This window comes from Dipodomys merriami, unplaced genomic scaffold (assembly GCF_024711535.1).
Source record: "Dipodomys merriami isolate MVZ:Mamm:240054 unplaced genomic scaffold, mDipMer1.0.p SCAF_48, whole genome shotgun sequence".
NCBI lineage: Eukaryota > Metazoa > Chordata > Mammalia > Rodentia > Heteromyidae > Dipodomys > Dipodomys merriami.
In genome coordinates this window covers 8,380,867-8,406,020 of record NW_027206046.1, presented here as the reverse complement: position 1 = coordinate 8,406,020, position 25,154 = coordinate 8,380,867, and the positions used below count along the sequence as shown (strand labels likewise).

Below are 25,154 nucleotides of genomic sequence, written 5' to 3'. Positions count from 1 at the left end.
CCCACGAGCACTCCCTCAAGAACCCCACTTCAGAATCTGTGTCCCTGGAAAGCCAGGCGAAGACAGAGAGGAAGGTAAACGGCAAGGTCCAGAAAGTAAACACAAACATGTCAGGGTGGAGAAGGCAGTCGGTGAGCAGGTGATTCTGCCTGCCTTTAATTGAGAAACCACAATCAAGGCCCTACACCCAGTTTCTGTCCAGAACCTAAGCTGCAACTCTGCCCATTAGCCCAGCTTAAGAATTAAAAGAGGAAAGTCAGACATCAGTGACTCGGACCTGGAGTCCTAGCTACTCAGGAAGCTGAGATCTGAGGACTGCAGTTTGAAGCCAGTGTGGGTAGGAAAGTCCGTGAGACTTTTATCTCCAATTAACTAACCCCCCCCAAAAAAAAAGCCGGATGTGGAGCTGTAGCTCAAGTGGCGGAGTGCTAACTTTGAGCAAACAAACAAGCTTAGGGATAGCTCCAAGCCTTGAGCTCAATACTCATACCTGGCACAAAAAGTAAAAAAAGAAAAATGACCATCCACAGCTTGGACAATAAATAAACGTTTGGGAGTCCTTTTGTTTATTGATGCTTTTGTATCGTCCAAACTGAGAAAGCAGTCATAGAAAATAGCCAGTCCCTCAGTGCCACTGGATGCAGAAAGCTAGACACACAGAAACAATACACACCCAGGCCACCACAGCTCCAGGACCCAATCCACCTGGCCTCAAACCATCCATTTTCCCGTCACCCTTGGGTAGGTTAACCTACTTTACATACCAGTGTCTGGAAACCCAAGTCCTGCATGGCGTCTTTCCCCACAGTAACACACTTAACAGAAACCACAAATGTTCTGGGAAAAGAATATTTCCCCACAGGCTGGGGCATTTCTCCACAATGCCCTGTACCCATGGGGGCCAGCCCAAGCTCACCATTGGCCCAGAACCTTCTACATCTCCTCTGATCACCACCAGATCAAATCCAGCTGCGCTCACCCAAGCCCAATCAGGACGCAGGTGTACACCACACATCACACAACAAGCAGATCTTGTAGAGCATTAGCGCCAGCAGGGGCGAGCACCCCACACTCTGAATCAGTTGGGCCTCACCCCTCTCTGTAGAGAGTTCCCAGGTCCCAGAGAACTTCTGCTCTGGACATTTTATCACACATTGTATGGGACAAAGTGACAAGTGACAGTCACTAGCCTTGGTGCTTTAACCTCTGATAAGCGGGGGACTCCAAATCCATCACTCTGCTGTGCCTCCCCTCCCCCAGTACATTTTGGCTTGTCGTGTTTAAAACGCAGACTTTGTCCCGAAGCTGGACAATTATTAACCCACGCAACCAAGCTGGGGTGTGTACTTCTGATTCCAGATCAGGCCCTGGATGAAGCCATTTCTGTTGTCAATAATACAATACCACCAAGAGAGTGAATTCTAAAGACCGGAAGTGAAAGTTCTGACTCACGATTCTGGGGGTGGAGGAGGACATCCAAAGTTGAGGGGCCACCATGGGGTGAGGGTCTTCACGCTGGTCAGGTCCGGAGATGGAGACTGGGAGCCCATACATGAGTGTGCAGACTCGCTCCCTCCTCTTATAAAAGGAGCAGGATTCTATCCCGAGGCCTCTACCCCACGGCTTTATCTAGCCCTAATCACCTCTCAGAAGCCTCACCTGCGAATGCTGTACCAGAGAAAATTTCCATCCTTTCCAGATCTCCCACTCACGGTTAATTTTCAGCACAAGTTTCCTCAGGGATGCTATTCCAGTGGTAGCAGTGTCATACCTGGATAGTTGCTTTAGATCAGCCTGAGCTGGATTTTATAAACTGTCTATGGTCTCTTAACAAGCATTTGATGGGTTTGGGAGCTGTGGGCAGTTAAACTGGAACAAACAAACAAACATTGCACAGCAATTCTATGGAAGGTAGGCTATGCGCTTTAGGACCTCAGTCTTGTCTGAAATGGCTCCACTTTTGTTTAATTTAACTCTTGTTTTCCCATTTTATTGAGCTCTTGGAAATGTGTTTATTTGGTGGAACACATTTACGGTCCTGAAAGGATTCAACCTCACTTTTTCCTAAACTCATTTTCTCTCATCTGATCTCATCCATCACCTGGATTACCCCTTATTTCAGCCTCCTGAGTAGGTAGGATTACAAGCATGGACCACTGGTGTCCACCCAACCACAGCCCCTCTCTCAATGGCCACTCAGCTCCCCAGTCACCTTTCAGACCAGTCATTGGTTACTGGGGAGAAGGAAGGGGAGGAGTATTCTACTCAGGGAAGATGGGATTGGTCAGAGTCATGCAGAGGGTAGGACAGGAAGGCTGGACCAGCTGCAGGGGATAGATAAAGGAGATAAAAGAGATTGGACTCAGCTGCTCACAAGAGGGGAAAAAGAGTGGCAAGCAAACATCTCCTAGCCCCAGCCCCAGCCCATCAAGCAGAAGTGAGTGGGTAAACAACCCATAGTTGTTTAATCTCAAACACCCTGAGTTCAAGTCCCAGAGCTGTTGCACACACAAAGGAGGGGTGATGGTGGCGTTTGGCTGGGCTGAGCAGATGATGATGGGGCCAGGCACACCCAGGATCCTGGTGTGCAAGCTCCAGCCCCATGGGGCCAGTAAGAATGGAATAAGTGGCCTCCCATCCCTCCTCCCACCTCTGCCCTGTGGCTGCCAAGCAGGGCTTGGGGGACTGGCACCTTCAGCTGGGGACTGCGCATGCCTCTCAGGGCTGAATGAACAGCTTCTGATGTCAAAGGATCATCACACTGAAGGAGGGTGATGGGGACCTGGCCCTCCTGGGACATGATTAATGTGTGTGTGTGTATAATGTATGTATATATACAAAATGTATATTGTTTATACTCCGGTGAACATTTTTCTTTAGTTCTCCTTCTTTCCCCAAGGCTTTCTGTTTCTGTTCCCTTGTTCCAGGTCTTTTGTATAGGTCTAATTCATAGTTCCAGGTTCTTTTGGCAAGTCCTAGGACTTGAACTCAAGGCCTGGACACTGTCCCTGAGCTGCTTTTTCTCAAGGCCAGTGCTCTACCACCTGAGCCACATCACCAGTCTGGCTTTTTCTGTTGAACTCTACCACTAAGCTACATTCCCAGCCGTAGTTGCATTTTTTAAAATGTTTGCTTGATTATTATTGTTGTTTATTTATGATACTGGGATTTGAACTCAAGCCCTTGTACTTGCTAGGCAGGCACTCTACCCCTTGGGTCATCTTAGAAAGATGCCTAGCAACAAGACTGGAGCCAGATGGGTTCTTGGGGCAGAGAAAATCGAACTTAGAGAAAATTGATGTATGATCCATGATTCTGTGTCTGATTCTTTGTGCTTGCATTAGTAGCTGTAATAGAGCCCTGTTTGTATGAGCTCATTAGCCATAAAGGGCACCAAAACAGTCTTAAGAAATGTTCTTGGTCTTAGGATTAGAAAGCATGAATGCTCCTTTGTTTTACAGCTGTACGATTCTCTTCTTACAAGCAGATAAGTGCTATCTATTAATCTCTTAATACATCTAATCAAATAGGGGGAAAGAAAGGCTTCTGTTCTTTCCCAGATGGCTTACATTAGCACTGGTATGTAATAACACGTAGTAATTTTTTTTGGCGTGAAGGAAGTAGATCCTAAATCTAAAGAAGTTCCTCTCTTCTTTCCTACTCACTGTAACTCTCCCCCCCCCCCCCCCCCCCCGCTCCTTGCAAGCTGGTAGTTGTTTTCCCTGAGCAATGACTTGCTGAGAGTCGAGGCCTATAACATGTCAGGTTGCACACCCTAACCCAAGGAGGTGCCACTATTAATGTACAGGTGAGAAGATTAAGACTTGGGGAATGGAGATAACTCACCCAGGACTCTTCAGTTAATAAGTGGTGGGGCTGGAATGGCAGGTGATGTTAAGTTTGGCTTCCTGTTAAGTGGTACCCATCAGCCAACTCTATTATCTTCTGTAACTTCTGTATTTTCTTCTGGAGTTTTTTTTTTTTTTTTTTTTCCTGGAGTGATTGGTCAACATGAGACACTTAACATGGGAGGGGCTGCTCAGCTGGATCTCTGAAGTCCTGAACAGGCCACGTTTGAATGTGGACCCGAATTTGTGCCCACGGATTGATTCTTGCCAGATGCTTCTTCCTCAGCTCCTGATCTGCTCCTTGCCTCTTGATTTTTCGTGGCTCTTGCCTCTTATATCAGTATTTCCAAAGTTATTTCATCAGTAGGGCTTGAGCAGAGAGCTGTAAGCTTGCTATAGATAGGCATTCTACCATGTGAGCTACCTCCCATCTCCCCCTTATTTTTTTGTTATTTTTTTTTCAGATTGGGCCTCATATTGCCCAAGATGGGGCTAGCCTCAGACTGCAATCCTCTAACCTACGCCTCCTGCATAGCTGGGTTTACAGACACAAACCGCCATGCCAAGCTTCTTGGTTGAGATGGCTTTCACTAACTTCTTGCCCAGGTTGTGTTTAAACTATGATTTTCTTGTCTCTGTCTCCTGAGCTGCTGAGATTATGGGCATGTGCCGCCGCACTTGGTCCCTGGGGTTCTTTTGCTATCTATATCCATGCCGTTTTGTGCCAAACTCTGCACATTACCACATGGTTTATGATGATTGTTGTACCACAGATTTTACTTGGAGTAGTGATATGGCCTGTACTTCTTGTTATTGACATTTAGATGGCTATCTGGATGTAGACATAGTATGGAGAGCTGGGTGCTGGTGGCTCATGCCTATAATCATAGTTACTCAGGAGGCTGAGATCTGAGGATCATGGTTCAAAACAAGCCGGGCAAGAAAGTCTGAGACTTTTATCTCCAGTGAACCAGCAAAAACAGCCAGAAGTGGAGCTGTGGCTCAAAATAATAGAGCACTGAGCAAAAGAGCTCAGGGACAGCACCCAGGCTCTGAGTTCAAGCCCCGTGACTGACAAAAAAGAGAAAAAGAGAAAGGAAAAGAAAAAGATAGTATAGAGAAGCTCACTCAGATCTTCCCAGTCCCTTCTCCAGCTCTGTGTGTCTGTTCACCCCCCCCTCAAGTTTGAGTCCTGTGCCTATAACCATCAGGAGAGTATGCTACAGGCTCTTTGCATGCCTCCCTCATGCTTAGCCTCCGGCCCTGAGAACCCAAGTCCATGACCAATGAGTGTACAAACATCCCAGCCTTTTGTCTTGAGGTAGGACTAGCTCTGAGGCGTCTCTTCTACTCCTGAGCTGTCCATGCAATGAAGCCAAATCTGGAACTTCCCCCTAAGCTTGTCCCCTTTCTTCCCTTTCCTGCTCTCCCACCCCCTTTCTGGTCTCTCCTGGGAGCAGAAGCTTACTGACAGGCAACATTTAGCTCGGAGTATGCTACTGAGGGAAAAGCGAGCCCGAGATGAGGCCATACGTACATAGATACAGTACATGCTCTACATGAATATGCATACATAAACATCCCGGGGCTTTCTATTTTAAAATTCCCCTTTATAGATGAGCTGTTTCCTTTTTCATATAGATTAAAGTGCAGGTGTGACTCACATTTTAATTCATGCCAGTAGGATTTTTCTAGCTTGTCAGCGATTCTTCAGTAGTTTTCAGAACAAAGTTGCTAAATTGTCCAAGGAAGTGCGTGGGCCACAAGGGGTTGCTCTTTGTGCCACACTCCCCAGAAAGCTCCAAATTCCTTCAGCGTTTCTCACTGTCTGACTCCTTTCCTTCTGTTATTATTATTGTTTTGACACTGGGTGGAGCCTGCCGCTTCATTAATACAGTCACCAAGGTGTCTTTCCAAAACCATAAATACGTATGGCTTCCATGCCAGCCACCTAAGCGTTTTCTACCACTAGCTCATTGCAGTAAACTACTTAGAAAAGTTATACAGACTCCTTTGTGTTTAATGCCTAGAAAGGCTCCAGAGTTGAGAAGATAATTGCCCAGCCTGTATTTCATTTTCTTTTCTTTTTTTTTTTTTGCCAGGGGGGTCGGGTCGTGGGGCCTGAACTCTGGGCCTGGGCACTGTCCCTCAGCTCTTCAGCTCAAGGCTAGCGCTCTACCACCTGAGCCACAGCACCACTTCTTCCGGCTTTTTTTTCTTTTTGCTTATGTGGTGCTGAGGAATCGAACCCAGGTCCTCAGGCATGTAAGGCAAGCGCTCTACCACTGAGCCACCTTCCCAGCCCCCATGCATTTCATTTTCTTGATTTATTTCCAATAAATGGCCTTTATGGTGGTATTGGTCAGCCTTCCCTGGAATGACCTAAAATAGGTAAAAATCCTCTAAGTTTTTGCTGGTCAATAAGTTGTGTTGATTTTTGGCTTCTTGAATCCATTCCCTCCTTTCCTTCCTACTGCTAAACTATTGTGTGTGTGTGTGTGTGTGTGTGTGTGTGTGTGTGTGTGTGTGTGTGTGTGTGTGTGTGTGTGTGTGTGTGTGTGTGTGTGTGTGTGTGTGTGTGTAAACTAGGGCTTGAACTCAGGCCCTTAGCTTTTCCTTTCAAGGGTGGTGCTCTACCACTTTGAGTGATGTCTCTAGTTCCAGTTTTTTGCTGTTTAATTTGAGGTAAGAGTCTCATGGGTTTTCCTGCCTGGGCTGGCTTCAAACTGTGATCCTCAGATCTCAGCCTCCTGAGTAGCTAGGATTGCAGGCATGAGCCACACAGCTAAACGTCCTTATATCACATTGGTCCTATCTCAGTGTATGCCACAGGGCATACCCTATAGCCTCTCCACCCACCCACAGGCTATGTGCTGCTGCCATCTTTCTGAATGCAAACTTCCACTTTTAGCACATCACCCTACGGTCTAGTCTCCAATGGATCGAGGTCATTTGTCATCTTCCCATATCCTGTTCTGTCTCTGGTCATTATTCCCCCTGCCCTCCAGTTCAAGTTGATTTGGCTACTCTGCATTTCCCAGCCCCTCTGGCCCTGCTGTTTCCTCCAGGCCTCAGATTGAAACATTTTACTTTTTCCTCCTCGAGCCTCAGGGCCAGCTCCCAGGCTACCTTCCCAGGGAAGCCTTTCCTGTCCTGAACAGACACCACCACAGTGGCAGTAGCTTCTACTCTGCTATCTCAGTGGACACAAACATGCTTCAGATTTGGCCCTTATCCCAGAAGAGGAGACAAATTATCATGTACTCTGACTCTCCAGCCATCTTGCCTAGGGTCTAAGCTTAGCAACACCAAATCCTAGTACTGGTGCCACAGACAAGTCACTTCATCTCCTCGTGACTCAGTTTCCAGTTTCCTCATATGCAAAATAGGAAACATAATAGTACCTTCTTTGTTATTTATATGTTCAGAAGGCTTCCAACATAGCAACACATTTAACCTCCATGGAAAGTACCATTGTTTTGTTTTGTTTTGTTTTTTTTAAAATTTCCCTAGTGTCCAATTTGATCATGGAATCCTAGAAAAACAGGGGCTGTCTTACCTGTCTCTATCCCCAGGACTCAGCACACAGTAGGTACTCAGGACATTCTTGTTTAATGACTTGGCTTATTACTCTGCCAGTTGTTCATTTGTTCATTGAATTTGCTGTTGGGGCAGCAGAATTATTTCAGTCAGCTTGTATTCCCCAAGGCCAATCTCTGTGTCTAGACAGGCTTATAAATAACATGGATCTAGGCGACTTGGCTAGAAGATTGGGTTCCTCTCAGTCTGCCTTCCTTATCACTAACACCCTGTTCTCTACCTCTCAAAGGCCTGTTAATATGGGGGTGTTTCTTGTTCTATTTTATCCAATGGGACTTTGTAATCCAACACGCTTGCCCCGAGGCTGGAGATGTGTCTTTTTCCCATCGTGAACAGCTGGTCTCTGTGACATTCAGAACGGGAGGCTAGACCAGGACTTTGGGATTTTTTTTTTTCCACAGTGGAATAGAAGAGGAGAAAAAACCTTTAGAGATATAAGAGGCCACAAAGCATCAAGAGGCTTCGCATAGATCAGAGTTAGCCATTTGGGACTCAAATAGTTTCTACCAGCAATTTTGGGTGCTCAGGACTTTTCTAGAGGAATGGCTCAACTCATAAGCACTTCAGCTAAAGATGCCAATAGAGTATGGACAACAAAGACGACTCAGTAAGCAGAGGCCTACAGGACATGAACAACTAGGGCTCAGACTGAGAGAAAGAGGTACAATTCAGTGAAGAAATAGAAGGGCAGGTATTTGGAATTTTCTGCCTACCCGTGTTTCTGCAGAGATGCTTAGGATAGCTCTTAGGCATACGTGGCTATTCCTGAGGACAGCAGAGTGGCAGCTAAGAGAGTTTGACATAACTCTTGTGCGCTTCAACCTAGACCATTGTCTGGTGGTATCTATACCCACAATGCTCAGGGAAGGCCTGAAGTGGACCAGCCATATTGAATGGAAACAGGAGGACCTTCCATATCAGAGCCTCCTCTTGAAGGACTTGGAGACTTAATGGTCTGAGTTCTAAGCGTTTGATTCTCCTTTTGGGAAGAAACTTCTTTTCTTCTGGTCTCCTAGAATTAAGCACAAGACTATAACTTTATTTTTTTATTTTTCCAACTCTATTCTAAACCTACCTTTTCACTGATATTTTTTTTCAGAACTACTTGTCTCTCCACTTTCTTCCTTTCCCCTCCTCTCCCATTTTCTAGGGTTCCCCACTCTGCTTTCTTTTGTAACTCATTGTGCCTTCAGCTTCCCAGTACTGGTCAGATAGAGAGGCGACTGGCAGCTGCCCTGCCACATCCCACCATCCTGGGTGACAGCTAATGCTGGGAACTGCACCGCCTGGGTCAATCCTGGGGCTTTGGCTGCTTCAGGTGAAAACCCTGGAACCACCTCAGAAGGTGGTGATACACTAAAGCCACCAGCGCAATCATGTTCATTGCAGCATTGTGTACCATAGCCAAGATATGGAAACAACTCAGATGCTGCTCAGTGGACAAACAGGTCAAGACAATGGGGCATACATACACAATGGAATTCTACACTTCCCAATCAGAAAGAATGGTATTGTACCATCTGTAAGGAAATGAAAAGCCTTGGAAAAATTATATTAAGTGAAGTAAGCCAGACCCAAAGAAATATAGGTTGCATGGTTTCCCTATTTTGTGATAACTAAATGTGCCTATAAGTCTATAAGTAAACATCTGGATGGCAAAAAAAAATACACTGGGGCATGATAAATTATACAGGTCTCTAAGCATTCACACAATGAGACCAAAGGAGGATATTCTTAGGAGAGGAGCACAAAGGTGCAACAGTGATGTGCATCTGATCACATAAAACAATATTTATTGAAATGAACTCCAGGAAATAGAAACAAGAGTTGTTTTTTCTTTTGTTGCTGTTTTTGTTATCTTTTTGTCTTGTTTGTTCATTTATCTGTCTCTGGGAGGGTAAGGAGGGGCAAAAGGTGAACAAATACAGCAATGATACTCACTAGACACTGTGTTGAAAATGAAGTATACAACTTGTGGGTGGGGATGGGAGGGAAAAACTGGGAGAAAGGGAGGGAAAGGATGACATTATTCAAAAAGAAATGCACTCTTTATCTCACTTATGTACCTGTACCCCCTCTATTTATCACCTTTACAATAACAATAAACATACAAAAAAGAAAAAAAAAGAAAGCTGGCAATCCTTTGCCAAGTAAGGAACCTAGTTTCTGAGTTGCTAGACTATGAGTATGTTACAGTTGCCTTGAATATCATTTGTTCATCCATTCAATGCTTACACAAGACAATGATGCACCTGGATACTGGACAGACTGAGATGTAAACAAGATCTACTTCTAACTCAGAGCTCACAAGCTGGTGAGCAGTCTGCTGCTTTTGTAATGGACTACAGTGAAAACTATTATATTAACTACATGAAAAAGACTTGGATGGGTGGAGGAAGAATAGATCCATGGACCACCATTGTTTTTCAAGGTTGACTCCATCTTGAGTGGTCGCCATGATATAAAAAATACTCCACATTGCTGATGCCAGGTAATTTTGACTCTGTCTGAAAAACAGTCCATTTCCTTATTCCTCAGGGCAAAATAACAAAACAACATTAATCATTAGCTTCTTTCTACTGAGGTGACCATGAAGATGTCTCTGACTCTTGGTGGCTTCTAATAGCCATCTTTTGACCACTGCTTATGAAAGAGGAGACTCAGCGTTCAGTCTTCCAAAACGCTATTTTGTAGACTGGTGGCTACTCACTGAGACCTGAGGACTGCAGTTTGAAGCCAGGCCAGGTAGACAAATCTAAGAGACTCCAGCAAAAAGCTGGAGGTATGGCTCAAGTGGTAGAGTGAAAACTATCAATGAAAAAGCCAAATGAGGGCATAAGGTCCTGAGTTCAAGCACACACATGCACACACACACACACACACACACACACACACACACACACACACACACACACACAGAAAAAAAAATATGGAAAGCAACTTTGCATGAATGTGTTTTTGAAAGAGGCAGATTTATAGAAAGAGAAAGGTGAATAGACAAAAGTAATAGGCTTGGAGTTGGAAGACTACATGTCTAGTCCCAATTATTTAACAATTGAACGAATGTGTCTGGCCTTAGATTTCCCATCTGTACAGTGGGAGTATAACAATATTTCACCGATGGTGTCATGGTGGGAAGGAGGTGAGAAAGCAAATATAAAATGCTTTAGAACACAGGCACATCTGTGGTAAGGATGGTAATGAAATCAGATGGAGACAGCAAAGAACAAGCTGTGTGACTTTGGGAAAATTATCCACTGCCCACAGCTTCCTCACCTGCAAAAGGAACGAGTTTCACAGGGTCATTTGGAATTCTGTTCAGTAACATTCCATAAGCATCTTCCCTGTTGGTGCCACCCTGGCTGTTCAGAGAGGATCATGGGACAGACACACATGTAGATGACCCTAGCAGAAGACAGGGTACCCTTCTTACGAGCTACATTCAGGACTCTTGAGTACTCAGGGCTGGGAGTCTTGGAGAGCCTGGTAGGGTGGTAGAGTTCACCTAGGTGGAGATACTTTTTGTTCCTTTGCTGATAAACACATGGTCCTGAGGATAAAGGCCAAACTAAGCACCTTGGGTTCTTTGCAGCTCCTTTTCGCTGTGTCTCCACCATTTCCCCCTTGATTTGTGCTATTTACACTTCCTAAAAACTCCCTCCTTGTCTTCTGCCCATCTTTGCAACACACCTCTGGTTTTTAGCTGGAATTGCTCCCTCCCCAGTTAGGGGGCGGCAGTGAACACAAGCCAGGTCCTAAGGCCAGATGGGGAGGGAAGGGAGGGGGGATTCGCTTGTTAGCTTTGTCATTCAGCAGCCCTGAGGTCACTCAGTCCCTTCGAGGGCCAGTCTGTAAAATCCCCAGGATGATCGCGGTGCCTACCTCTGAGCAGTGGTGGAGAGTACAGACTGATGGAATGCTGTCAGCTGGGCGCGCAGTGATCACTGAATAAGCAGCAGTCGTGATGGACACTCTTAAGTCTGGTTTTGACTTAGTCGCTTCCTCTAGGAGCCTTTCCCTAGCAGGTGGACTCCAACTGTATGCAGTGTCTCCTCTTCCACCTTGGCACCTGTCCGCTTTCTGCGGACCCCACCGGTCCAGGAGTTTGCTACAAAGGACATGTGACAGGCACTTAGTACATGATGAATGAACGACATGGGGTGAGGGTCCCAGTGACGCCGGGGCGTGGCAGAAATCTGCAGGCCACAACCTGAGGTGGGGTGAGGGGTAGGGGAGGGCGGAGTGGTCAGCAACTGGACTGAGGTAGGTGGACCTCAACTCTAAACTCTGTATGAGAGGGAGAGAAAGAGAGAGGGGAGTGGGGGGGGGGGAGACAGTGAGCTTGGTGTCCAGGGCTGCTTCCTCGCGGGGACTGACCTGGGAGGGTCCAGTGCCAAGGGAGAGGATGGCACTCAACTTTGGCCAGGTCTGTGCCCCGGAGTGGAAAATGCAGCAGGACGAGTCGGACCAGCACGCTCAGGCCCCGCCCCCAGCCCCGCCCCACAACCCCGCCCCCAGCCCCGGCCACGCCCCACAACCCCGCCCCCAGGCCCCGGCCACGCCCCCCCAGCCCCAGCCCCGAGCTCCAACAAGAGCCGAAGCTGGATCCGCAAGTGGCCCCCGCCACCCCCGCGCACGACGCGCCCGGCTCGCTTTTTCTGCCCGGGAGGAGAGCAGGTGCCCAGCCCACGATCGACAGTAGCCGCTGCGAGATGCTGCGCTCCACGTCCACGGTTACCCTGCTCTCGGGTGGCAATGCCAGACCGCCCGGGACGCCCAGCAGGAGGGTAAGTCTCTGGGCTCTCTCTCTCTTTCTTTCCATCCTGGCTGATCCCCCCACCTCTGCAGGGATCTGGGGGTGAGGACCTAAGGGAGCCAGACTCTGGTCCCCCACCCCCAATCCTGGGCTCAACTTTCCCATCCTGTCCTAGCCAGAGCCTTTGGCAGGAAGAGAAGGCTTAGGGGACTTTCTGGAATTCCCTGAGTCTTCTTTCCCTTTGTGGGTCCTCTGTCCAGCCCGGCTTATTGGGGACACTGATTAAGGGGGGCATTCCTGTAGTCTCCACCCTGAGACCCACCAGTAATGAGGGTGTGGAAAACCCAGACTTTACTCCTTCATTGATTAGAGGAAGGAAGGCGTCTCTGTGTCCACTGGTGGTAGATCATACTGGAGTGGGGTTTGTCAAGCTGGGCAACTGTTTGCAAACCAGAGGTTGGCAGCTGGCCACCTAGGAGCCCAGTTCTGGGGGACTTACACTTTATGCAAGCCACTGTCTTCTTTCTGATTTAAATATCAGCATCGTGGCAACAGGGGTGGTCTTCAAAGCCCTGGGTATCCACTTCCAGGGGTTTCCCCTAAAGTTTCTCTCTTCCATTTTTTCTTGCCTCTTTTCCAACTTCTTTAGATGTTTGGTGAAAATTGTTAGGTATGCCCTCCAAGATCAGGGGCCCAGAGCACATGGAAGTGGCTGGCTTTTTAGGTCTTCCTTTATCAGGAGATTCAATAGTTATCATTTGGCATGCCTCTGAGGTGACTGAGACTTCTGTGATCACGTTTCCCCAAGGTTTAGCCAAACAGGTGGTTAGGTCCAAATCAGAAGCTCCTTTGGTACTGTGGGATGTGTCCGGGTACTGTTGGGTGTGTTTGCCAGTCTTGTAGATATACTCACTGTCACAGACCTCAACCAAAGGAGGGTGGTTGTCTTATGGGCTATCTTTACTAGGACAAAAGGTGTATGTTATTTTTGGATGTGGGCCAAGTGATGGGTTCTGTGTGTGTATATGTGTGTGTGTGTGTGTGTGTTGTGTAACACCAGCCACTTAAAAGTTGACAGGCTCTGGTTGTCCAATCATTAACTTTATAAAGATCTACATTCAGTCCAAGTAGCTTTCCAACCTCAGACTTAGCCTTATCCAAGATGGGCATTTGACCATATCTCCCCACCGCCCCATAACACACATACACTAAGGAGATCTTTGTTGATTGAAACAAAATTTTGATTGAAAAAAAAAATAAAGTTGCTGAAAAGATAGTCTTGAGCTGGGAAACAGTTTTCCCCCAGAGGTGGGGTCCGTTAGGGTAGTTAGTGTGATATTGTGAGTGGATACAAATGTGACCAGGAAACTCAACAACATGTTTTAGGGATTTTTTCCCTTGAATATTTGTGTTTGAGGAAGTCTTAAGTACTTTGGTACCTGACCCATGAGACTGCGAGGAATAGATTTCCTGTTGGATAAGACTATATAAACACTTTGGGCTGGAGGACTCAGGTCTTCCCCGGCTATACAAGGCTGTCCTGGGCATTTTAGTACTTGTTTTGGAAAGAAGCTACCTGGGAATTCTAGAGTTTTCCCTATCTTTATGTTTTCCAGCTCTGCTTGTGATTTTCAAATGCTGTAGGTAGTGTGTGTGTGTGTGTGTCTGTGTGTGTGTGTGTGCGCCCGCACGCGCGCGAATTGGGGGATGGGAAGCTGTAGTTATACTTCAGCCTTATCTGAAATCATCTCTCAAGAGTAAAGCACAAAACAAAAAAGGCAGGGGACCAATTCCTGATGGTCAATAAACAAAACTCCACTGACTGATCAGCTGACTCAGTGAACATTTATAGACCTTCCATGCAGTTCAGGGCTGGGCACTGGAACCCACTGCACCCATCAAGGTAGAAATCACAAACTAGCCTAATACAAATACGTGACTGTCAGAGTGAAAGTCCTATGAAGCTAAAGGGAACGTTCTTTCTGAGGTATCTGAGGGCCTCCCACTGTAGGTGATGTGTACTTCATCTTGTACCATCAGTAGACATTTGCAGGGCAACTAACATTAATGATACTGGCAGGAGAAAACTATCATTTATCTAAGTAGGAATGATGACAGATACAATATGACACAACATATTGGACTTGCTTTGGGACAAAGCACTTATTTAAAAAAAAAACTTTTAGAAAAACAAGAATAGGCTATCTTGAAAATAAACTTGTAAGAGCCAACAGGTGATCTTGAAAAAATGTTCTCAAAGTTGGAAAGCTTCCAATATAATGTATCATTCTCTCATTTCTCCCTGGTGGGGGCTGGATTAAGGTCTTGAACAGCAACACACTAACCATCAAAGGAAACCTTCCATTCCATCCAGATGGTGTATTAGAGGCTGTGGGGGAGAGCCAGGCTCTGTTGGAACAGACATTTAAGCCAACCAGGACTGGTGGTGACAGATGACACTGAACAGGGACTTCTATGAATCAACTGCAAAGGGCAGTATGGCTGACCAGGAGGTCCCCAGTTACCACTCACTCAATGGATGCAGTTATACTTCCGCCTTATCTGAAATCATCTCTCAAGAGTAAAGCACAAAACAAAACAGGCAGGAGAGAAATTCCTGATGGCTGATAAACAAAACTCCGAGAGGTGTTGATAAATGCCAACCACTAGGAGTTGTGAAAAAAAAAATCTGTCTACAAACCAGTGGTGTGCTAAAAATAGTTTTATCTATGGCAACAGCAGGAAGATAAATTGGAAAATAAACACAGGCAGAATGATGACCTTGGTGAGTTAGGGGGACTTTTTTTTTTTAAAGACTGCCATTACTTCATGATTTTGAAGAGAATTTTGTAACCAAACATTCGTGGACCTTTGAAATGAAAAATCAGTTTTCTGGCCAGTTTGTGTGGTTTGGGGCTGCTTCCTGTAGCCCTGTACTTTTGGCTAAGCTGTTGGTCTAGGATTATATGTAGGCCTGTGATGGATTTTCTCCAGTGCTGTGCTTTGTTGATTGTAAGAGACTGTTGGCTGGTGTTGCTGGTCTCAGTGGCACATAAAACCCATACTCAGACCCAAACAAGACCAGGGCAAAGGATTGTGTGTGTGGTACCCAGGAGGCTCTTGTAGCAAGGGAGACAGGTGACTGGATTTTGCATTGATAGGGATTTCCTCTGTTTGAAACTGGCATGGACCTTGCCAGGCATTTTTACACCTTGGTTAGTGCACAACTCACTAATGTCCCATTTTGGTCTAAATGGGCTCAAATAAGGAATTTCCCATAGCTGGCCTGTGAATGGGTCAGGCAGGTTATTTACCCCACTTCCTTTTCCCAGGAGACAGAAACATCTGTGAAAATAAGACAGGCTCTGAGGGAGGGGCACAGGATGCGTCTCTCAGCATCTGAGGAAAGAAGCTGGCTGCAGCATTTACTAGGGGAAGGGAGGGAGGTCCTTTATTACCAGAAAAACTGGCTGACTTCTTATGGGGGAATCTGCCTGAGCCAGCCCCTCTCTTGCAGGCCAAATTGGGAGGTTTTGGAACTAGTGCACTGAGAGCTTAAACTCCCCCCCCCCCAAATGCTACTAAAAGTGACAGGTGTAGATTAAAAAAAGAAAGTCCTAACTTCTGTTGTTTTTGTTTTTTCCTTCCATCTTGCTGTGTTCAGGGCAGTATGAACGAGCTTGGGGCTCTTAAGCAAACAGGGTCTGGAGATGGAATGGGACTTGGGCCCAGGGTCCCTGTCTGTAGGGAGAAGGGCTGCATAGGAGATCCCTGTTGAACTTTCTCCACCGAGCTTCTGGTCAGTTGGGAAGTGCTTCCAAGTCAGTAACCCTCAGAGGTTGTTGTCTAATTGAGCTCAAAGAGTTCTGGGTCCCAGATGACTAGAGAACACCTTGAATGCTTTAGCTTGTGATAACTTTCATCAGTGACCTGCATTATGGTCTTAACATAGGCCCTGTACTTTTCCAGCATGCAAAAGAGTTACATATTGGTGTTTGCCTCTTTCCCTATTCAGATGAGTGATATTTCTTGAATCATTGCCAATCATACTGCTGATTCTTTCTTTCGGGTTTTGTTTTGGTAGTGGCAATTGAACTTTTGGTTTTCTGCTTCCCTAGGCAAGGGCTTTATCACCTGAGCCTCTCCATCCCCCCAGTCCTTGTTTTTGGTTCATTTTTTTTCAGATAGGGTCTTGCACTTTTGCCCTGGCACAATCTCCCTATCTCTGCCTCCTGAATAGTTGGGATTGCAAGTGTACACTACCATGGCTTATCATACTGCTGATGCTTGTTCATTCTTTATGGTAGAAGAGAAAGATCTTTCTAAAGTGTGAAATCCAATCATCTGTCTCTTCTGCTTCAGAAGCCTCTTTGGTACTGGTGGGGAAAAGTTTGGATCCCTCAGTGTAAGTTCTGTCCCCTCTCCTCTGTATCCCCATAGCGTACGCTTGCAAGATACTCCAAATGACTTGCCATGTCCCCAGGCTTTTGATTCTGTCCTTTGCCTCTCTTCATGCTTCTCCTCTGATGAGGGTTATCTCCCCCTGGAAGTCTGCCCCAAGTCCTCCTTCTGGTGACCTGCATGCCTCATTGAAGTGATTAAGGACTTGAGGAAGTGGTTGGGGGGAGGGGGCTCTCCCTCCAAATACCTGGCAGGATAGGTGCTTGAAAAGAAGCATCTCCCTGGGGGCCTAATGGAGCCACACTCACTAACCAGTTGGCAAATTTGAACTAGGAAGAGAAGCCTTGGCATAGATCCAGCCAAGTGCCTCTGGCCCACCTGGGCAGGGAACAGGTAACAAGTGGATGGGAATGCTGGCCCAGGTGAGGACTTGGACAGTTCTGGGAAGGCCTCCAAATATTCAGGTTGCTTCATCCTGTTTCACAGTTGGAGTTTCATTCCTTTGGTTCAGTCAGGGTTTCTCAAGCTGGTTCCATATACAGCCATCAGGGAGCTTCAGATAGCTGTGGCCTTCCTCCAAATCAACTGAATGAAGACCACTGAAAACAGTTAATAGCATGTTTCTAGGAAACTTTGCAGGTGATTCTGAGTGCAGCCTAGGATAAAAATTCTTCTCCAACCATTGCTCCTTTCTCTTATGGGTCTCTTGGGAAATAGACACTCTGGGGACGATGTTTTTGAAAGTCCCTTGGTCTCTGTAGGATACAGGACAGGGTGGGAATGAGGGCAGGGCTGACGAGTCCTAACAGTCCTCAGACACCCTGGGATCTTTGTGTGCAGTCACCCACTGGCATTTTCTCTGTGGATCTTGGAACTTCTGGCACAAGGCATGCCTGATACAGAGGGAGCCAGAGAGAAGAGGGAGGAGAGGCAGCCCTGACATGGGAAAGAGGGGCCCTGGTACACTAGACCACCTGGAAAAGGTCTAAGTAGGGTAGAAGGGGGACAAGGAGGCCAACAAGTGCTACTGTGCCAAATCTGGTCTGGGCTGCTTTGTGTGCCTTTGGGCTAAGATTTTCTTTTTCTCTTTTCTTTTTTTAACAGTGGCTGGCAAAATCTGAAGCGTTCCTATCTGGCCCTTTACAGAAATAGTTTGCCCCACCCTGATGTAGATAATCAAGCTACAAGTTCAGGGTCACAGCTGACCTGAGAGGCCTAATCTAGATCAGGCATGTTTCATTCCTGCCTACTGGCTCCTAGTGCTGATTGGGGAGAAAATGGGTAGCCACACCCACTGGGACCGGGCCTTCGGCTGCTAGTGTGTGCAAGTCCTAGCGGGGCAAGGACTCACAGTCTGAGTAAACTAGGCCAGAGAGAAATGTAAATGCATTCAGCTAATTTCTTTAGAGAACTCCAGGGAGCTGGGTCACCTACTCCACCCCTTCTTACTTAACATGAATTCCCGATCCCAGGTGCCACAAGCTGAGGGTATGATGGTAGGTGTATCCTCTGCTCCGATCATAGGCCCCCAGCAGAGTCATGGGCTCTCCAGGTACCCTGAATTGTAAACAAGGGCTTGGTTGTACCTCTTCTTGTGAAGGGGTATTAGCTGCCTCTCCCTTGCCGTCTCTCCCAGGAGGGTTGGATTAAAGAAAAGAGTAGATGAATCTCCAGGGTTTTTCAGGAATAAGTCTCCTTTGTTTTAGTTCCACCAACTCCCCTTCCCCCACTGAAACAAAATAAAAATAAACCCTGACCAACATTCATTGAGAAAGCAGCCATTCTGTATTGATACAGTGCTCACCACAGCCAGGGCTTTATCTCTTCCTGTGTTTTCCTTATCATTCTTGCTACAATGCAGAGACTGTAGGAGACATCATTGACTATCAGTTGAATTACTGATGTGAACTCTCACCGCTTGAATGTTAGGCTCTTCAGCCAAAGGTTTGGGTGGTTTCTTCTTAACTTCTGACCAGTCTGTGCTTTTCCATTAGGTACTTGTAGATTGTGAGAGCATTTGCTCCTACCCGTTTGTCCATTTCCCTCTCCTCCATCAGCTCAGGTAGCTCAGGTCGTGGGCTACTTTCCATTCTCTGAACGTGCCAACAGTGGTGCCTTTAGCCAGCCTGGAACACCTGGCCGGAGAGGTGTCATGCTGATGATGGAGTCTTCAGATCTCACTGACCTGAAAGAACAAAGAGGCCTGTTCTATTCCCAGCTCAAGTATCACTCCCAGGAGCCTCCCTTCCCATAGACTTTCACCTCTAATTAAGACTAAGATTCCCCTTCCTTTATTTCCATGACAATAAGAAACACTCACAGAATCGTTCTCATGCGCCAGAGGCTGGTGTAAGCCTTTACCTGTATTAACTAACTGAACCCTCCCAACAATCCTTAGGGTACGGTATTTTAACCACTAAGGTAATGGAAGCACTGGGGGTTAAAGTCGTTTTCTAAAAGTTTTCACACCCAGATGTCAGAACCAGGTATTTCTAGATGATGAGCTTCTAGGGACATGGCAGTTTCCTTGCCATCATGGTACCCTCATCACCTTAAGAGGTATTTGTGTAAGTAGTGCATGTTTAGTAATGAAACATACTATATCCAGCTCCCTGAACAGATCCATTGCACTGGACTGTTGATTACAGGGATGATGGTCCATCAGTGTTCAGGGTAAATAAGATGTAGCTTTCCACATAGTTCAGAACTGAGTCAGCTGCTTGAGGGAACCCCCAGTTATAAAGTGCCCTGCCTGCCTCTCAGGTACTTCCCTACCTGGAGAAGAAGTGCTGGGAGTTGTATATGTGAGTTTCAGGAGGTCAGGATGAATAGCATCATAAAATGCTGAGATAAGTCACGCTGCCTTGATCTAACTCAGGGAATGTCCCAAGAAGCAAGTGTATATGGAGATGGACTATGTCCTGTGAGCTAGAGAATGGGTTCAGGGGTCACTTTCCTTAGTGTTTCTGTTAGGATTTCAGAACACTTTCTAGAGTCTAGCATGTTCTCTTTGCTACTCCCAAAGCTGTCCTGTAGATTTAGGAGGGTTTTTTCCTTTCTCTTTTTTCCTTCCTTCCTTCCTTCCTCCTTCCTTCCTTCTTTGTTTTTTTTTCTCTCTTTTCACCTCTCTCTGACAAACTGTTAATCTTTATTATGGCTATTATACTCATTTCTGTCATTAAAAATGACTCAAAAACAGTCACAAGCATCAGAGAATTCTCAATTTTCAAATACAAATAGTGTCAACAGTTGGTTATGTTTTCTTAAGCAACTTAATAGCAGTGCCCCTCAATGTGTCTATCTGAGTACCTCTACTAAGCAGAGAAAATGGTGAAGATGGGGCTTGGGGCTGTGGCCTCGGGCACCTGTGCAACAACTGCTAAATAGCTTTGAATACAAACAATTTACTTATTTATTTTTATGCAAGCACCGAGGTTTGAACTTCGAGCCTCATGCTCTTGCTTGAGTTTTTGGCTTGCAGCTGGCAGTCTGCCACTTGAGCTGTACTTCTGCTTCTGGCTTAATTTTGCTGGCTTACTGGAGATAAGAGTCTCCCAGACTTTTCTGCCTTGTCTGGCTTTGAACCATGATCTGCAGCATTCAGTCTCCTGAGTAGCTAGGATTGCAGCTCCAAAAGTTTTAATTTACAAGTTCACTTTATTTTATGCATTGTGTTTTCTTTTAGGCTTGGTGTATCCCAAGGTACACATGGCTCCATGTAGAGTTCGATGAGTAAGATGCACTTGCACACCACAGAAAGCGTGTTGAGGAATCTTAGTGTTCTAGGAGGGCAGGTGAAGGATGGGCTCAACCAGAAGGAGGGGCCATCTCACTTTTGAGTGACTGACTCCTAAGGTTCCTTCTCTGGAAATTAGGGGAGTGGGGATTACTACCCTAGGATTATCCTCTAGCAACCAGTACCCCTATCCACCCTCAGAATTCTTTTCATCTTCTCAAACTGACATGCCACACTGAGCAGACAGGATTCCCTTTCCCCATCTCCTTAACTACTGACAGCCATTACTATATGCCCTGGCTCTCTGAATCTAATGGCTCCTCAGAGAAGTAGAACTGTGTATTATTTGTCCTTTGTGACTGGCTTAATCTACCGAGCATACTGTCTTCAAGGTATATACATGCTGTAACATGTGTCGGAACTTCTGCTTTAAGGCTGAATATTACTCCATTGTGTGTATATACATATATATGTACACATATATACATATATATTCCATTGTGTGTGTGTATATATATATTTACATGTATATGTATACACACATATATACATATATAGGTATACACAAATGTTGTTTCTTCATCCATCTGATGCCAGATTATTTGGATATTGAGAATAATGAATATGAACATGGGTAAAGAGACTTCAAAGTTGTGATTTTATTATATCTATTATAGAAATTTAAATATATAATCAAGTACAATGCACTCTCCTCTCCCATTACCTGCAATTTATGATTTAGAGATAGTCATTGTGTACTTTTTGGCTTCTATCCCTATGACTGCATTTTGACCTATACCTGCATAATGAAATTGAACTATACTGTGATGAAATCAGAGTCATCAAAAATATTTTAAAACTGTTGGATGCCAGTGGCTCATATCTATAACCCTAGCTATTTAGGAAGCTAAGAGAAGGATCCTGGTTGGAGGCAGGCCAAGCAGAAAAGTTCCTGAAACCTATCTCAAAAATAGCTAGCAAAAAGCAGAGTTGGAGGTGTGGCTCAAATGGCAGAGGACCAGCCTAGCAAAGGTGAGGCTGAGTCTAAACCCCAGTACTATGAGAAAAAAAAAGATGTTTGAAATATCTGAAGCTATTCAGTAATTTCTGTTTTGAGCAGTCAGCTGGCAGGTGCCTATTCCCGGTCAGGCAAAGACTCCTGTGGGAATGGTATAATGACCCCTTCTGCCATGTGGGACAAACGGACTGTGAGAAGCTCAGCCTCATCTGCTTCTTCCTGCTCCAAATGCTGGTCCTAACAGCTCTCTTCTTTCCACTTCTCCCAGGCAAATGTCTGCAGACTACGGCTGACGGTGCCTCCTGAGAGTCCGGTTTCTGGGAAACCTGAAAAGAAGATTGAGAGAAAAGAGCAGGTGAGCCACATCTGGATCCAAGCTCTTGATGAGTCTGGTCTTGCACTTTTTTAGTTCACTCTCCTTGCAGTCCCAGCCGCTGGCTGCCCTTGGAGCTGCATGATGGCTGCTCTGCTAATGAAAGGCCTTAACTGACTGATCTACCTCCTCGCCCAGGACCCCAAGTGTTTTCCCCAGCTGGCTCTGCCAGGTTCATGCTCCTGCTCTTATTTCTAGGGGAACATGGTGGCGCTCTGTTGCCAATGACAGGTGCTGGGTTAAGGAAGGTGGGTTTTTGTTTTTCTTTTCTTTTCCTGCAACAGCCCAGGTGGTTGAGTCAAAGGGCCCTTTATGAGCAGCTTGGGGCTGGACCCTCTGGGTATCTGGGAGTAACTGGCTGGCAGCCCAGGCCAGGGAGGAGAAGAAAGGTCCAGCAGGCCACTGCAGTATGTGGCAAGGGTACTTTTTGAGTTGGATGTAGGAGGAGTTCAGCAAATGTTTGGGTGCCAACTCCTTCTAAGTGCCAGAAGGGCATTTTCTTAGCTGGATGTGGGGGAAATTCAGCAAACAGAAGATAGACTCAATCTTGTCTTTGCTTTTGGGAAATCAAAATTTTTCAAGTGAGACACACATCATCATGATGGGACAGTTCGAGTGTTCTGATCCAGTCATGGAAAATGGGCTCCGAGAACACAGAGACAGTCCTAACTGATGTCGGAATGCAGGCTTAGAGAATGAATGGGGGGTCCTGATTATCTCCAATCACAAGCAATACTGGGGCATCTGCTGAATTCCAGGCATGTTTATTCTAGGCATTAGGAGTATACTAGTGAATAAAGGGTGAAAAAAATCACCTGTCATCTACAGAACTTATCTTCTATTGGAATGAGAACAAAAATGAAATAATTCTGTACAACTGGTAGTGTTTAGGTGGTAACTACTGATGGAGACCAAGTAAGATAATAGGATAGGAGTGACAGGAATTAGGAAGTACTTTGTATTTGCATATGTTTTAGGTAAATATAAAATAAAATACAAGTCCCGGCTTTGGAGTCAACCAATAATGCAGCGTGGTGAACTATAAAAATGGTGGCTTCAAGGTAGTCACAGAGAAAGGACAAGGTGAGCCAGAGTTACCTGGATCTGGGTAGCCAGGCGAATGCAGATCATAGATGAGGCCTGGGGGAGCTGGTCTGAAAGGGCTCTGTATGGTCAACACAGGAAAACTTGACATATCAAAGAATAATCACAGTACAGGTGGAACAGTCGCCATTTGAAAATCTAAAATCAAAGACTTTTTGAGCACTGGCATGATGCTCAAAGCAGTTTGGATTCTGGAGCATTTCTGATTTGAGGATGAGGGATGTTGAACAGGTAAACCCTAGGTAAATATTTAAAATCCCACATCTGAAACACTTCCGGTTCTAAGCATTTTGGACATAGACTTCACATAAAATAGAATATTGAAATGAGATAATTAGAACAGACATGCTGAGATTATACAATTTTAAAATATGAACTGTAGGTTGATATTTTGAGTACCTGCTGATGTGCACATGTTTAGTAATGATACTCTGGTTATACAGTTGAATAATTTGTTCAGCCTCTCTATGGCTTCGCACAGTCACCAGAGTCAATATTTGGGAGTAAAGCTCACAATCACAGAATGTAAGAATGACTAGCTATGGCCATTGGCCTCTTGTGATGACCAAGATTGAGCAGGGCCCTCTGTTGCTGGCTGTCCGCCCTCTGCTCTCTTGTGCTTCCCTAACATTTTTCTCCATGTAGCGATGGCACACGAGCTGGCATGTGAACTTCAGGGAAAGGAAGCCCCAGCTAGAGTGTGTGGCAGGACCACGGCCTTGGTGGCTTTGCCCGGGTGTATGGCAGAGGGACAGGGAATTTGGACTCTGGGAATTGGGCCCACACTTCATGCCTAGGAGGATGTTGGTAAAGGGTTTCTGAGTGCTGGAATGGGGTTAGATACCCTGGAGGGTTGGCCACCATTGTAGAATAAAATACACCTAAGGAAAAAAGCTTGGGATGTTTAGCTTGGTCAAGTGGAGCTGTTAACCAGGCTGTGCACCATTTTGCTTGTCTTGGAGAGGTCCTTTTCAATCTGGTTAAAGCAAATAGAATCTCTTCCTCTTCTTCCTTCTTCCTCCTCTTCTTCCTTCTTATTTCTTTTGAACCAACAGGTTATAACTGCACCCTCATGTATAAATTAGGCTACAATGGCCCTGCTGGAGGCTGGTGGCCTGTTAATCTCTCTTCCCAATGACATCTACTGCAGGTGTTTTTGAGAACTCCAAGGCTCGGGGCAAAAGCCACACGGGTAGCATATGCTCCATGATGCCTCTTGTGTGGGGCATCAGGTGTGAAGTCTAGGTGGCACATTGTCTGTAGCACACTGGTGACTCATGGCAGAAGAAGTGGGGTAGAGAGGAGGAGGGTGGGGCTGGCTGTTTGTCTTAAGACTGAAGTCCTTGGGTGGTAGCAGCTCTTGAAGTATCTCATGGTACCTATGCGGCTGGTTCTGTGTGATTTCATCATCATGTCCTGGCCAGATTCCTGAGTTTGAGTCATGGGGAGCTAGAGTCGACACACTAGCTACGGTTCCATGGAGGGGTCAAGTCTTCTGATGTGGTTCCAATAGGTGTGCCCCTCCCTGTGACCCACAAAATTGTAAAGTGCCAAACACTCTGGATGACCCTTCCTGGTCAGATGACTTTGGGGCCTTTGAAGGAAGATCTAGGATGGTGTACAATGCCAGGGGAATGGGGCAGTTAGGATTTGTTAGGAGACCTTACTGACACCCAAGGAAGTGAAACGTCTCAGGATTTCTGGTTCCTGTAAGAGCTATAGCTGGTTGAGGGCAGGCTGGGCCGTACTGTTTGTGCCTGTCACAGAAGCTGCTCAGTGTATATGGAGCAATTGAGATGCCATAGGATGGCTGACAATGCATAGGTCACCCAGCCAGCAGGGCCGTTCTTCTGTCTTTGTTCTCAAGTCATTGGAGAGAATCCCTCAGAACACAAGTGTGCTGCAGAGAGGATATACCCAGGTGCAGGAAGGTGTGTTTGGAGACAATTCCAACAGGATCACAGGGCTACATATTTAGAAGATATTCTAACATTCTTCTGTCTTTTCTTATTCTTGATAAGGAGGGAATAGGTTTCTAAAAGTGTTAAGCATTAAAACTAAAATTGGTAGTAGGTAATTTTGAAATGAACTACTTATCATGTTCGTGGAACTTTATCAATGTCTATTCATATTCTTATTCAAATCCAAATACTCTTTTGTGCACTCACACTCACATATACATATATATGCACACACATGCACATAGTACTAAGAGGTTGAACCAACACAGCAACCACAGGTATATTGTATTGAATCCAGATCTCTCACTGCAAAGTTGAAATTTAGGGAGTCTGATTTAAGCTGATACACAGACACAC

General features: G+C 45.8%; 1 protein-coding gene and 1 long non-coding RNA gene across 3 annotated transcripts in view; one reads left to right on the top strand and one right to left on the bottom strand.

Moving 5' to 3' along the window:
- Positions 1 to 11,879, bottom strand: part of LOC138808967 (uncharacterized) — a 55,509-nt gene extending 43,630 nt beyond the window's left edge. Inside the window, exons 1-2 of the long non-coding RNA XR_011366649.1 lie at positions 11,826 to 11,879; positions 11,331 to 11,556 (exon numbers count right to left, since the gene is read on the bottom strand). This is a non-coding gene — a long non-coding RNA (uncharacterized lncRNA). The remainder of the gene's footprint in view (positions 1 to 11,330; positions 11,557 to 11,825) is intronic.
- Positions 11,880 to 12,041: 162 nt separating this feature from the next.
- Positions 12,042 to 25,154, top strand: part of Myzap (myocardial zonula adherens protein) — a 73,307-nt gene continuing 60,194 nt past the window's right edge. The window contains exons 1-2 of one of the 2 annotated variants that reach the window (XM_069995331.1): positions 12,042 to 12,235; positions 21,628 to 21,714. In XM_069995331.1, coding sequence (XP_069851432.1) covers positions 12,161 to 12,235; positions 21,628 to 21,714 — 162 coding nt within the window. In that variant the 5' untranslated portion in view covers positions 12,042 to 12,160. The remainder of the gene's footprint in view (positions 12,236 to 21,627; positions 21,715 to 25,154) is intronic. The other variant, XM_069995330.1, reaches the window with a different exon arrangement.